Consider the following 15,179-nt stretch of genomic DNA (forward strand, 5'->3'; position numbering starts at 1 on the left):
CCAACAATCCCAGGCACTAGAGCATACCCTGAAGTGCCAGTGAAGTCTACATGTTTCTTAAATCCCTCCAGGGATGAAGTCTACACGTTTCTTAAATACCCCCAGGGATGGTGACTCCACCACCTCCCTGGGCAGGCCATTCCAGTGCCTGACCACGCTCTCAGGAAAGTAATTCTTCCCAATATCTAATCTAAACCTCCCCTGCCCCAACTTCAGGCATTTCCTCTGGTTCTGTCATTATTCCCTTGGGAGAAGAGGCCAACCCCCACCTCTCTACACCCTCCTGTCAGGGAGGGAGTATTAATCCTCGCATGAACTTGCAGGAAAGCAAGGTCTGATCCAGACTGCTTCCCATTCTCGAGTATTAATCCTCACATGAACTTGCAGGAAAGCAAGGTCTGATCCAGACTGCTTCCCATTCTCTCCGTATAGAGACGTTGGGGAGAGATCACCAACAAAAAAAATTTAGCAATGAGGGGAAAGCAGATCAAGAGAATTCTGCAGCAGAATAGGAGATACTTTCTGTTTAATAACTATTTGTCTTAAGAATTTTCACAAGGACTAACCCTTACAAAATAAAAGCAGACCAATACCAGAGTGAAAAGCACTCGAAGAAACAAAACAGGTGCTCTGAAAGCACAAATGCAATGTTTTTCAGTTTTGCAGACTGCAGAGATATAATTAAGAAGTTAATTAAAATAATAATAATGATGAGAGCCCTTTCTTTTCCCTGAAAGAGGATAAAAAACCCCATCAAACAGCCCCCGTAAACTCTCAAAGAACTGCCAACCTAAATGAAACATTTGACTTTCGTTTCCGACAGGAAACTAAAGCGATGAATAAGTACATTATGACTTAAGTTCTCCTGCTCATACACGCAAACAAATTCCATTCTTCCCAAGGAGGAGAAGAAAAGCATATATCCTTTTGGACAAGAGCTAACAATACTTAATAGCTTGATGATATCAACAGGCTGATTCACAGACTTGTGAATTCATTTCAGTGTGTCACAGAAATGAATTTACCAGACCTATTTGTTACTCTTTGTTTACCTTCAGCGTGAATTATTTCACTTTTGGTCAACAGGAAAAAACAAAACCAGGAAACATTCACTGAACTGCTGGACTTCAAAGTTTACGTGTATTGTGCATGTAATGTGAGAAAAATGAAAAAGCTTGGGACCCTTAGATTTTTTGCAAGCCTTTCCAAAGATGAAGTAATTCCATCTGTGGTTACAGAGACAACGCCAACGTTCAAAGCGACTACATACTAAAGTTCAATCAAGGAAAGGTGAGACTGGAAGGTGAGAGAGGAACAAAACCAAAAAGCCATGGTAGTAGCAACAGTAATTAAAAATGATGTGATGAAAGATTTTTTTAAGGCACAACAGTCTCTATGCAAAACATTCTTCATATCAAGTAACAACTGTGATTGGAGTTACATCAACTTAGATGGAACAATGCTCTGATCCAGTGTAGGAACTCTTATGTCCCTGAAGGAGCAAGAGAAGAATTGTCCATAAAAACACAGATATAGATAGAAACTAAAGAGAACTTTCTTGAGAATCAATACCCTTGCACAATGTGAAATGCATGAAATGTCTGTATATAAGCTACTCATCTGACTCTGTGATAAGAGAAACACCGGCTTGGGCTATTCTAACCGTGAAGTATCAGTCACGCAGGCTTAATAGTCCAGTTAAGGTGACACCATCTTCCTACTATAAAACAATTTTATGTAACATATGTTAACATTGTAACAAAAGAAAAATTCAAAACGTTTTTTTGCTTACCTTCCTTTTCAGCAAATGATTGACTATCTGCAATGACTTTTGGTATTTCTGGATTGTACCGAGTCCCCTCTGGAAAAATCACTAAATACATCTGTGGGATTAAAAAGAAACAAAACAGACAAGTTCTTACAATGAATGTAACCCTGTTACAGAAATTATCATCACCTGACAGGTCCATACTGTATTTAGTCCCCACCATTGATTACTGTAAGGATCCAAAGAAAATCAGAATACTTGAGCTAAAATTTCTTAGCTCTAAGAAACTTACTGTTTGGGGTTCAAAATTAATTCTCTTTGAATGTACACCACAGAAAGTTGCCCAGGTGATTTAGGAAGGGAGATAGCAAGCGTCAACAGAAGTGAGCAAGTCAGGAGCAGCTGATATCAACAACAGTATCTGTTTTGTTAAGTGGGATAAGAGCAGATTTTGAGAAGACAGTCAAATAATTAAAGACCTCCAAGTAATTCAACTCAAAACATAGTTTCTGGCCCTTGACATGTCATAGATGACCTAAATTATAAATTTTTTGCTTTAATACTGATCTTGGATATCATCTTGCCTTATACTGGCATCCACATTTAATTCCATCTGTAATAGGAAATACTATTAATTGAAACTACTATAGATCAACTGTCTTATGCGCCTTTATGCATCTCATTGTATTAGGTATTAAATATATTATGAACTTAAACTGATAGTTCAGCATAAATTGAACTTTAAAATGACATTCCTTCAAGCATACATGTTTGCAAAGTTCCATTTGCCAAGTAAATCCGTTTGCTTGCCTACTCAGCAGTACCCATCTAAGTGTTCTCAAATCACTATCCAGAAAAAGGTTGCCTAAGTATCTGCATATCTGAATGTCAAATTATGTACCCAAATAGAGGCAGTCAAATCTGATGAATTTTCCATTTGCTTTTGAAACAGAACAGAGCTTTCCACCTCTCTCTCTTTTTGGTGTGTGCCTTTTTTAGAATCTCCTACATACAAAATAGATGTAACACATGACTTAAGAAGTGAAAATGTCACACGGGGGGCTCATCTGCAGAAGGAAAGGCTGCTGCCACAAACGGCAACTAGCCTGGAGTTGAATGGCCACTGACACATTGGCAGTAAAATCATGCCTCCTGTGTCTAGACTCACTAGTTTGTTATCTTTGCAGAAATGACTCTCAAGAAATATTTGAAAGGAGAGAGATGGTGGATTTACCCAGCAGTAAAAGGAGGACTGTCAGTGAGTACAGGACACTGACAAGTGGGAATGCACATCATGACAAGACGTAAAGTAAAATAAAAGCTCAGAGGAGAGACACAGGAATATAACTTCATGCTTCTGGCCCACAAAACATCACTGTGCTGGTGTGTGCACTTTATGATTGCAGAGCAGCTAGAGAAAAGGCTGAATGCAGAAAGACAGGACCCAGCAACTGAACTCTCCAGAATCGCCCCACAGCGAAGAAGGTTGAAAGATGCGTTAAAACACAGAGGAGGGGAGAAATCTAGGAATTGTGCCAACCAGTGAACCCAGCAGGAGATCAAGGAAGAGGAGAACTGAGTGCATAGCCTAGAATCTGGCAGGGGGAAAAGGAAAAAAAAATATTAAGAATGGCAAAACCAGTGTCAGTAGAGCGGAGTAAAGAGAGCTGGAGGAAAGGCTTGCCATGGCATGTTTGGGGAGGAGGAGAACTAGCAAACTGCAGAGGCAGGTGAAGTCCAAGAACATTCAAGGACAGGCAGAAATTCCAGATGTATACAGATTCGGTGGGGAAAGAATAAAAGAAAATGGGTTTAAGAGGCAAGGTGCTTACTTTTTTTCTAACATGACAGTAGCATAAGCACAAGGACGAGTACAGGAATCCTTAGACCCAGCTGCAGTCCACACTTCCCCCAGTCATGTATACATTTCATCTATGAAGTACACTGTTGAGATATTTAAGTGACTAAGTAAAACTTAGTTAGCTGGAAAGGGCATAATATTAAAATTCAGATGCATTTTTTCATAAATGTGCTTACATTCAAACCACTTAATTTGGATCCTTAAAATGGTACTCAAAGATGAGGCTACTCCTCCTCATTAAAGAACGAATGCTCAGCTCCAAAGGGTAATACAGTGGCTGTAACAGGTAATAATTGACAGAGCAAAGAAAGTGAAGCACACGGGACAGGAAAATCATCCTTGGTACAGAGATCAGCACTTAAAAGCACGCAACAGCATTACTGGTCTTCAAAGCAGATAATCAGCCACTAAAATCTGATTACACAACACAGAAGAGTATCTACTTACTCCAGTCCTAGTGTGTAATACAAAGCAGAGGCTGAAATTGTATTTAATTATTCTTGTAAACCTCTAAAACAGAAGCAGCTGAACAGGTTTGTTGAGCAGAATCTGAAAATCTCTCTGAATTAAAGCACACCGACAAGACAGAGAAGTGGCCTTTGCCTTAAACTCAGCATATATAAACCTATTATGTATTTCATTAGGTCTACTTTACCTGAGTAAAATTCATGAATGTAAATAGATGTCCTACTTACACCAACATACAGTCTTGCACAAGGCAAAGACATTCTGCCAGCACAATTCAGCCTAACAAATCTACTTGTGGGACTGGCTTTTCTCTTCTCCCACCACGGGCAGCAGAAGCTCAATCTTAAGTACTATTTCCAAAGACTACAAGAAATACAAATCTCTAAGGTTTTAATAACTAAATAAGCTCCCCTGAACTTGGATTAAAAACCGTTGAGTTGTAGGAACATTTTAACTGCCTAGAAGTTGCCTAGAATTGCCTAACTAGCTGCAGCTAAGGCAATGTTTTTATACATAATTTTTCATTTAGGGCAATTAGCTACATAAAGGTTACGCATTTTACCACAGTGCCTGCAAAATACAGTGCTTGTGTTCAAAGCAACATAGAAAATTTTGCATTACCACAGTTGCATTCACTGATATACTAATTTTAACCCAAACAGAGCAGGTCCCTGTGTTCAGTTACATGGTACTTCCATGCCTGTTTCTGCGTAATGGGTGGGTGTCAATACACTTGCCATCTCTCATCCATTTGAAAGGTTCAAGGAGTGGATCAGGATTCATTCAGTAGAACCCTACTGATACTTGCTGGACCCAGAAAACCAGAAAAGAGGCAGGGGTTTGCCCGCAGAGTCCCCAGCATAACGTCAGCAGACTTGCCACGATCCACAAATGAATTGAATGGATGATGATATCTGTTTTGACCCGAAAAACAACTCTATTCGTTTCCCCAGCATTGCCAAGGTCTCCCAAGCAAAAAGGAATGGCTCCAAGAGGGGCCCTGCTCACAGAGGGGGGAGAAGGGCAGCCGAGGAAGCCCTTGAGATAGATCAGAGTGCCTCAAAAGGAGCTGGTTTGGGTAGAGCAGGGGAAAGGGACACAAAGCAACGCCTGAGTCCCTGGAGCACAGAACAAAGTCAGGCCAGATACCACACACAAAAAGCAAGAAGGGGCGATAAAGAGAAATCCTGGCTGAAAAAAGAGCTTTAGAGGGTGTCCTGGAGAGAGCAGCTGCCACTGTAGAAGAATGTTAGGGCATCAAGAAGTGGTAACTACTACCTAAGGATACCTTGCACTTACTGTTCTGGGATGGGTGACAAGGGGAAAATGATGAAATATTTTTATTTACAAAGTTCAAAATTATATTAAACAGTGCATTTGCTTAGTTTTAATATTATTATTATTATTGCATCCTGACAGCTAGACAGATTCATATCTGAATCCATTTAAACCACTGCCTCAAAGATATCCTTCTGGTGAACTGGATGAGAAACATTAACACCCAGATCAATAACTGAAAAAGATACAATATGAGAAAGTATATCTGGTATAACTGGAACAAAATACAAAGGGTGATGTGAAGAAAGCAGGCAAGGACATTCAGGATTTACAAAGAAGTCATCAGGGATTTGCAAATTAGTAACTATATGACAAAATAATTACATTAAGCCTTATAGTAGTTGCATTAACGTATTAATAAAATGTTCCCTCCAGGTTTTTACTGTTTTGTTGGCACTGCTTCACATGACAAAGATTGATTCTGTGACTGAATGAATGACAAAACCAAAACACATAGTAACCAGCTAAATATTGTCTGTAATGGGTTAAATCCCACATCTCAGAATGCAGATTTCCTACTCTCCATGCATGAGAAAAAGAAATGTAAGTTACATTTTCCATTATAAAACTGAGTAATTTGCTGTTCAGAAGAGTTAACTTCGAAAAAAAGCCGATTGAGTATATCAAGTGTTGGCTGGATACATTGTTACATTGAGAAATGTGTTTATCTTGTTAGGGCTTACATTAAAACAACATTAATATAAAAGTGTCCTTCAAACGGTGTGACAGTTTCTGCTCTCACAAGACATAAGATTGCAATTGGTTAACAATCTGCCAGATTTTATGTAATTTTAAACAAAATCATATTGTTTGAACTGAGTTTTGCCAACAGAAGACCCAATAATGAACCATGTGAGTCTATAGTTCAACGACAGTCTGAGAATAAAAAATAAGATAATTTATTAGTTCAAGATCTCCACTAAGAAACGCAACGGCATTTCAGTTTAGCATCAGCATCATCCTGAGCTGTAACATCCAGTGCAGAAATTTTAATAAAAATTCCAGAGTAGTGAATTAATTATTTTTGCATGAAGCCGATGAGTTTGGGGCATACTTGCTTTACTGATTAAAATGTCTTCATTCTAAAAGCTTGTGAATGTCACACTAAGTTCCAGAATTGCAAAGTTTCTTTGTGAATAATGCAGTATGGACACAGTTTATCACATTCTTCTCCCAGTAGTAACTGTAGGTTAGAGGGCATTTACAGCATCTACACTTAAATTCTCAGATAAAGTGGATTATAGAAAATCTAGTCTTCCCTGAAATGACAACTCAGTGGTCTGTGTCTTTTACCCCAGAAGATGCAAACATTTGTCTCAGTAAATAGGCTTTTGACAGCTTTGGTTTTGTAAAGCCTAAGTGTCACTCCCTACACTGTTCAGTCTCATGGACTGAAAGAGATTTAAGAGAGAATGCATTTCTGCAGCAGTAACACTTAGTTCTCTTCTGTACTGCCACCCTAGAGAATATGACTAAAATGGCAACAACTGCCTGGTAATTGTGTCCAGTTTCTGTGCCCATTTCCAACACCGTCGAACTTCCAGATAGCCAAATTGCACCAAAAAAAATAAATAAAAAATGGTACCTGAGTGGTTCCAAATTCATTTGGCATTAGCTCTGGTAGTTTAGGTATAGTTTTTCAATCCACATACAGCTGTGGAGGGAGAAGAAAGGTGATGCCCCAGAAAAAAAGCCTTCTGGATTTATTTCATTTATTTATCATGTGGACATCCCCCATGGAAAGCAGAACCCATGGCAGATGTAGCTCTAAAGAAAAGCTTTATGCTTAAACCTCCCCTTGCATTCCAATTGGGCTAAAATCACAGGCCAGCCTGAGTCAATTTGTAACACTGGAGCTACACTGAACATCATTTGCAGGTTTCTAAAGAGACTCAGAATTAGATGAGTTTCTAGACACATCTTCCTCAGACTGTATTAAAAAATAAAGATCAGTATTTTTATAAAGTAGACTAATTCAATGCCGAGTTCAAATTAAGACTCGTATCACTATCAAAACCTTACTGTTAATCTGCACTTTAGGGAAGGCAGAGGGAAGCCAGAAAGCCAGAATGAACCAGAAGCTGCCTCTCTGGCCAGCAGAAAGTCCATGAACCTATAAAGGAAACCCCCCTGCTGGGGTATTTCACCCAGACCGACTAAAGCAAAGTGAACCAGCACTCTGCAGGGGGAGGAATTGCTTAGGGGGGTGACTACACATCTCTTTCATACACCCTGCAATTTGTCTTTGCTTATTCCATCACATGGCAAGTTTTACAGAAAGTAAAATCTTTGGCACTGACAGACAGAAAATAAGGTGACGGAGTTCAGCAACGTGCCAGGACCCTCAGTGATGCAGGCACAGGTTACCACTACTGAATATTGGCCATCTTCTCCATGGGGACATTATTAAATGAGATATCGGACAGGAAAAGCTCAGCTGTATGTCTGGCCTTCGTAACTTATATGCTAAAAACTGGAAATAGATCCACTTCCTTATCTTAATTAAAAACAAAAAAAAAACCCCAAACCTGCACGCTAAATCTTAGTTCAAGAAAAAATGAGTTTGAGCACTGTCTTAAATATCTTATCTTAATTAAAAACAAAAACAAAAACACCCAAACCTGCACGCTAAATCTTAGTTCAGGAAAAAATGAGTTTGAGCACTGTCTTAAATAGGGACACTTCACTCATTTAAGCCTCTCAGTAAGTGTAAGGCCAGTTTACTTTTTCAACACAGACACAGGCACAAACATAAACACACTATCTCCAAAAAAGAAGAAGATGACTATTCTGAAGGTCAGAACAACCTATGCATTCCTTTTACCCAAGCCTCAGCTCATAAAAGGTTTGCCACTTAGTATTTGGAGTCCTAATCCCATCATTTTAAAGAAAATGAAAGCGTAACTGTTCTATATCAAGGCTTGCTGAGTTGGTTTTCTTAAGTCTAGCCAAAAAGACAGGAAACATTTTAATGCACAGCAAGTAATGGAAGTGAAGCACAGTGATTCTAACCACTGAGCCACAAACCATAAAGGGAGTCATGAGAAAAGTCACTTGGCACTAACAATCATTCTTCAAATAGAAAATTATCAAGAGTTTGGGATTTTTTGTTTCTTTTCTCCTTCAGGCGTAGCAGACAAAGTTACTCAGTTCTAAGATGTCACTGCTATTAAAAATGATTGATCATTGGCATGACTAATTAAGATTTGGTGAGAATTGTTCTTGACTTTCAGAAGATCAAACAACCGGTATTCTACAAAAATACCGGTCTGTGACTGTAGTCTTACTACAGTAGCCAAAATGTTGTCTTCTGAAACACAGGGAACACTGACAGTGATTTCTCAAGGATGGTGGTACAGCTCATTTTCTAAGATTTAGTCCAGACGCCCCCTGCCCTCTACAGACAGAATCACAAAGTTCATATCATTCATAAAGGACTAGTCAATTTTCCTTTAATTGGAGGTATTACTCTGATCACAAAAAGTAACTGTAAAAATACAGAAAAAAAAAAAACAAACCAAATTCATGATTACCATCTTGTAATTTGTAGGTATCAGGCACGGCTCATTTCTCCAATAAGCCTTTGCCATTAAAAAAGTCAAAGTAATGAGGAGGAGGGGAAGGAAGGTATAATCTTACCGGAGTCTCAGCTTTCATCTGGGCCCTCAACTTCTCTCTCATTTCTTTTTCATTGAATTTGGCACTTCTTTTTACATAGACTCCTCCATGCTAACAGAGGAAAAAAAAAAAAAAAAGAAAGAAAATAATTAAATATTTAAGCAGTTTAATGTAGAACAGTTGATAGAAGAACAAACAAGATGACAGTGACAAGTCACCTTTATGACTCACGATGCAAATTGCCCATAAGATGTTTTCTCCTAGGATGAAAGCACCTGAAACTCATTTTACATTTGCATGTACTTCCGCTCACAAAATCTGTTTAAATAAAGAGCAGACCTAAAAAAAAAAAAAGTCCTGAGACACCTGAAGTGTCTTCTTAAAGGTGTTAAATAATTAACTGGAAGATGGCATTGGAACTGACCCCAGGGATCTATCTATTCCTGACAACATTAACAAGAAGCTTAACTTGTATATCAAGGGAAAAAAAATAATCACACAAGTGAAGTTACTCACATACAAGTACTTCTGGGTCACTGTTTTCAATTTTATGCACCTGCTCTTAAATAATGACTAATGCGAATGCTGGAATTATAAGTATTGTGCCTATACATATGAAATTTATGAGTAGCACAAAAGTAACTAACTTAGTCTTGCAAACTTCCATGCATTTTATTAGAGAATCAAACTTTTAATAAAGCAGTTATATACTAAGAAATATAACTGAATAAGTAAGACAAAATCTTTAGAAGGCAAAAGCCTTTATAAAAATATTTTTACTAATATATATAACTTGTTCTACATGGTTTATCACAAAAACTTCACTAAAAGGAGTACGGCAAAGTACACACATAGAAAACGGGATATAAAGAAATAAAATTTGCCTCATCATTTCCCTCTTCCATCACTTTGTTTTATCTACAGCATGGCTACAACAGGATGTAAACAAACATGTTCCAAAATGGACTACAGAGACAATGAATTCTGAAAAAAAAAAAAAAAAAAGCTTCCAAATAACAGAATTTCATTTTTTAGGTACACAATTTTCATGGGTTTTCTAACCAATTCCCTAACTTGGTAGTACTCTTTTCTGCCCACCCTGGCTGTTGGCATTAAGATTCGCCAGATAATTTCTGTGTATTTACAGTTTTACACACTCTAAGAGCTGAACCTCATTCAAATGTCTTATCTCAGGAAAAGCTACAAGACACTGCAGGACGAGGGGTGGTGGTGAGTGTGCGAGGAGCTGTTATTTTATTTGCATGGCGTGGACAGGAATAAAGCCTGAGGGGCCGGGAGGAGGCAGGCAGATGATGCAGTTATGCAAAGTGCTTTTGGCCTTTGCTTTTCATGGTGTGGAGAGCTGGCTGTGGAGCTGCTTAGCTAGAGGTACTTGACTTTTAAGTTGTTCTCCAAAAGCTGCAGTGAAAAGGGACAGAGAGTCAGTGGTGCATTAACTCCACCATATTAAATATTCTGCCTTAACGTTCCTGCCTGCGGTTCCCTTCCAAGGTGAAGCAGCCAGCTGCAGCGCTCGGCTCTGCTGCTGTGCCTGGCAGGGGACCAAAACCTAGAAGAGAATCCCCCAGTACAGCCAGTGTGGCCTTCAGCAGGCTGGAGCATGGTGTCAGCACCATCCCACGAGCAGTTTACCAGCCCCAGAGAGATAAAGGCAGGAACAGAAGAACGTTGCATTGGCTGTGCAGCAAACGGAGAGCCACGTGTTATCGACACACTCCACGTGTCAGGACATCTTTAAGATCTGCCACCATTAAAGGGAAGTAGAAGTCTTATTCTGTACAGTCACACTCACCACAGCAACTGCTTTCAGGAAGGACAAACTCAGTTTGGTATGAGAAGTAATGATGCATCTACTGTAAAAAGACTTCCATAAATCATCATTCTGTGAGCTCAGCGAGGCCAAGCTTTGATAAATGAGGGAAGGCTGGAATCAAAGTCTTTGCTTATTTATCAAATTACTCTCCAGCTGCAGTAAGCTGGGAAAATACCAAACCACCTTTCCCTTTTTTAATTCGTGAACTTGGAGAAATCAAGTTGCTGTTGTACAGTTTGCTTAGGGACACCGCAACACCAAAGACAAGTTTGGCACCCCCACCTCAGACTCTTTAATGGCCAGACAATAGATTTGTACTTCTCAAGTAAATAGGAGTACACAGTCACTTAAGGTAAGAACAGACAAATTACACACTGTGACATCACCATTTGCTGCATACAACCCAACCACATCAATATGTCAGCTCCCCTATGGCGCAAGGTTTCAAAGCTGAAGAGAGGCAAGATGCCATAGCAGCTGAATATCTGGCCAAAATTCAGTAACAACCAAAAGGGTGCACAAGCTGATGCCGAATAACAGAAAAGACAAAGACATACTTCCTATGATAAATGCTGGGATATTAAAAATATTTATCAAACTTACATCCCAGCCCCACCAGGTGGTATAAGATGAATAGGAGCGAGCCGCATTTTGGTGGTGAAAGACAGGGCAAAACAAAAATTTCAGATCCACCCAAAAATAATAAAGCCGGCTTTATGAAAAGAAATAGCTCTGCCTAATAAATCAAACCTGGAATATAACAGGTTAATTTAAGCGGTTCTTTTCTTTTCTTGCTATTAGATAGCTGCCTCCAAAGAAGAATGCTAGTTATGCAATTGTATATAGCTCAAATTCCCCAATTTGTATTGCATTTCCTTTTCACTAAGAGATCAAATATATGAATGCTTTTCAAAACAGATTTCTGGAAGTACTGTTTTTAAGGTTATAATTTTTTTCCGCTGTACTTTAAAAGCCCCTCTCTCAGTCAACAATGGATTATGTTTACAAATATACTTCCTTTGTGCCTGAATTTCGCTCTCCTGGACATCCAGACCACGTTTATTTCCAAACAGGATGTTTACCTGAGGTAGGGAATATGAATTCCGTGAGCATGGCGTAATTACGTGGCTCTGGAAACTTTTAGTGGAGTGTAAGTGACATCACTGACAGAACATCAACAGGAAGGGCAGGAAGTGTTTTATGTTTTTGCACTGTTTGGTGTGATAAAAACAATAAAAATACCTATTAGCTTGCACTGCAGTCCTGCTGCATCCCGTCTTGGTCATTTAAGCACACACGCATCACCGCTGTTAGTAAGCTGCCTTTCATTTGTGTCACTGAATTAAATATATATATATATATATATATATAATCGTTCCCCATTAAACCTTGTAGTATTTTTATGTTTTGAGGAATCCGAAGCTGAACAGTTTTTATTTAATATATATGTTTTGATTAAAAACGTAGGCTACATTCAGATTAATTTCCACAGGAACCTTCTTTTAACAGTCGATACAGCAGTCAGGAAACTGAGCGCTGGATATCGCAGATAGCAATAGTAATTTTCCAAAATCTGGAAAAAAATAATTTCTGGACACCTAATGATAGCGGATGGAATATATATCCTGTCTGTATTTTAATGAAAGCTGACTTAAATCACCACCAATGTAATGACTACAGGCAAGGACAAAGAGCAAAATATTTCCATGCAGCAGACTGGTCACTTTAGTGCAAGAAAAATGTAGAGAACCAGAGTCATTAGCGGGGACAAGGATTAGACAACAGAGAAGTCTCTTTTCTCCCAGTGGAGGTATGAAAGGGTGTGACAGTCCGTACTTATTTAGGGGACTGGGACACTAACCCCACCAATAAAAAGAAATCGTGAACAGTTTTCTTATTTTCTCTGCAGCATATTCTTTTCTGAACATAGAGATTTTAGAATAAAGGATGGCAACCTCCTATGCTCCAGCCTAGATGTATAGCCTACTCGCCGCCCAAAGCACTCATCCAGAAGACAACAAACACTTTGGACCACCAGGCTGCAAACATCAAACCTGGATCTCCCAGTATCTCGGGGGACACGCCGACCTCTCAGGCACCGAGCAGACAGCAGGAACCCCAACCACTGCCTGTGCTCCGAGATAAAACCATGAGACAGCTCACACCCTAGAGATGGGCATCTTATGTGACCCGATCCAAGGCTCTGAACCCTGTTCAAATCAGATCCAAGGCTGCCATCTGATTGCTGGGAAAGGCCACTGTTTAAGGGGGTTCCTGTTCTTCAGCGTGCTAATGAGGCAGTTCATGGATCCGTACCTCCCCTGGCCCAAGCTCTCTAAACCTAATCCAATTTGCATTAGCTTCTTGGAGGCAAAGTTTCAGAGTCAACTGCCACAGAAGGGCTATCCTGCCTCCTCCCTGCCTTCCCACCCGTGGCCATATACTCAAAGCTTTCCCCCTATTTCTGGTTCTAGCAATCAACTGATCTGACTTGACTTATGGATGCAGCTAAGATACACATCTAACTATAGTGAGTGAAACCCGCTGTTTTCATGTTGAATTAAACAATAAATAAAACATCTTCCTAGCACGTACAATAAATGGAAGGAAAGTGCATCTTATATATTCAACCCCCAAACAGCAAGGGAAAAGTCAATGGGCTTACCTGAGAAAAATACCACCCGTACAGTGGGAGCCACTTTAGCCCATCTTTCAAGACGTACCGGACATGGCCGAGAGCGTTCTGCCTGATCGCCAGCATGTCTGCAATAATCCAATCAACTGCAAAGACAAAAGCCCAAAATGTTTAGTTAAACTAGTTTTTAATTGCCACTGCTGAAACAAAAAGCGCACGTTAGACACATAAATATCATTAAAGGTTTCTGAACGCAAAGCTCCTGCTCATTAGGGCAAGGCTGGAAAGACACACAGTAAACAGATAAGCAGATTTTTTTTAATCTATAAAAGTGCTAAGACAACAAAAAAAATACAAACCTGTACACTGATGATTTGATAAATATATTACATTTTCTTTATTTTTTGGCAAATCCCCGTAGATTATTACCTAAAAAAAAGAAATGTAGTATTACTTTTTTGTTTATTTCCATTGCATTAGGCAGCAATGAGATCCACTGCAGTAATTACCTATTTACCAGAAAAAGTGTCATCAAGTTAGCACCATTAACAGAACACCAGCCCATCACCGTGTCAGTACTCATCATGCATACACCTGGCTTATCAACCAAGCAGTGAATATTAATTAATGATGCTCTAAAGCTATTCTGTTCCTGTGCCTCAGCCCTAGAACTGGATCCATGGAAGGTGACCTACATCCAGCAAGATCCCTACATTAATATAATTAAAGGTAAAGAAGAACAATACACATGTACAAAAACACCATTTAACTTAGTACATCCAATGAATAAGATATGCTTCAGCCAGAGGCTTGTTATCATTCAATCTAAAATGGCACATTTTCCTGGATTAGATCAAGAACAAAATCTCGAGCATTTGCCATGATTTTAACCGTCAAGAACTAAGAAAAAAGCATGAGGTTGAGAGGTGTCTTTACACTGGTCTTCAGCTTCCAGCTAGCAGGTTTTGTTATGTTTTTTTTCTCTTTTACATTAAAGATACCTTTTAACCTTGTAGTTTCCTCTCCTCAGCCCCCCCGAAAGCTAATTGCCTACTAGTGAAATAACCTCCTGAGAGCGAAGCCAGATGCTGGAAGGGGTAATCCAAGTCAGCTTTTAAAATGGATTAATTAAATTACTTTTATTTCAAATATAAAATGAGAAATCAATTAAACCATTTCAATTCTGAATTGAAGGATCCATGCATCTGCTTAATTACCTTTAATAAATATTTTCATTATCTAATGCAGCTTAGTTTTTCCAACCAGTACATTCTAGGTAGCATTCCCCTCTTGCTCTGCCAATCCCAATGGCTGTACTCCCTGTTCCTAGAAGTTAGCTGGATTAAACATACACTCTTATTCAAAGTGACTCCATTCACCAAAAATCAAAGCTCTATTTGGAAGGTTTACGTGCTTACCATCACCACTTCCCTTGTCTGGACCACCAGGGAATTTTATCAGGAAGGTCTAACTAATATTCAGAGCTTGACTAATACCATTTAGTATGCCAAGTCACATATTGGTCCTTACAGAAGGTCTCTCTGGAGAATCTGCCCACCTCTCGGTTAACCCGTGGTACTGGATGGGTAATGCCTTATATTGTAACCCTAGGGCAAAAACCCCACCTAAAGCTGGATGTTTTACATTCATACTGCTC

General features: G+C 39.2%; 1 protein-coding gene across 1 annotated transcript in view; it reads right to left on the reverse strand.

Annotated features, from left to right (window-relative positions):
* Positions 1–15,179, reverse strand: part of AGPAT5 (1-acylglycerol-3-phosphate O-acyltransferase 5) — an 81,653-nt gene that overhangs the window by 50,220 nt on the left and 16,254 nt on the right. Inside the window, exons 2-5 of the mRNA XM_014948973.1 lie at positions 13,882–13,951; positions 13,553–13,668; positions 9,075–9,164; positions 1,793–1,883 (exon numbers count right to left, since the gene is read on the reverse strand). Coding sequence (XP_014804459.1) covers positions 1,793–1,883; positions 9,075–9,164; positions 13,553–13,668; positions 13,882–13,951 — 367 coding nt within the window. The remainder of the gene's footprint in view (positions 1–1,792; positions 1,884–9,074; positions 9,165–13,552; positions 13,669–13,881; positions 13,952–15,179) is intronic.

This window comes from Calidris pugnax, unplaced genomic scaffold, assembly GCF_001431845.1.
Source record: "Calidris pugnax isolate Ruff unplaced genomic scaffold, ASM143184v1 scaffold141, whole genome shotgun sequence".
NCBI lineage: Eukaryota > Metazoa > Chordata > Aves > Charadriiformes > Scolopacidae > Calidris > Calidris pugnax.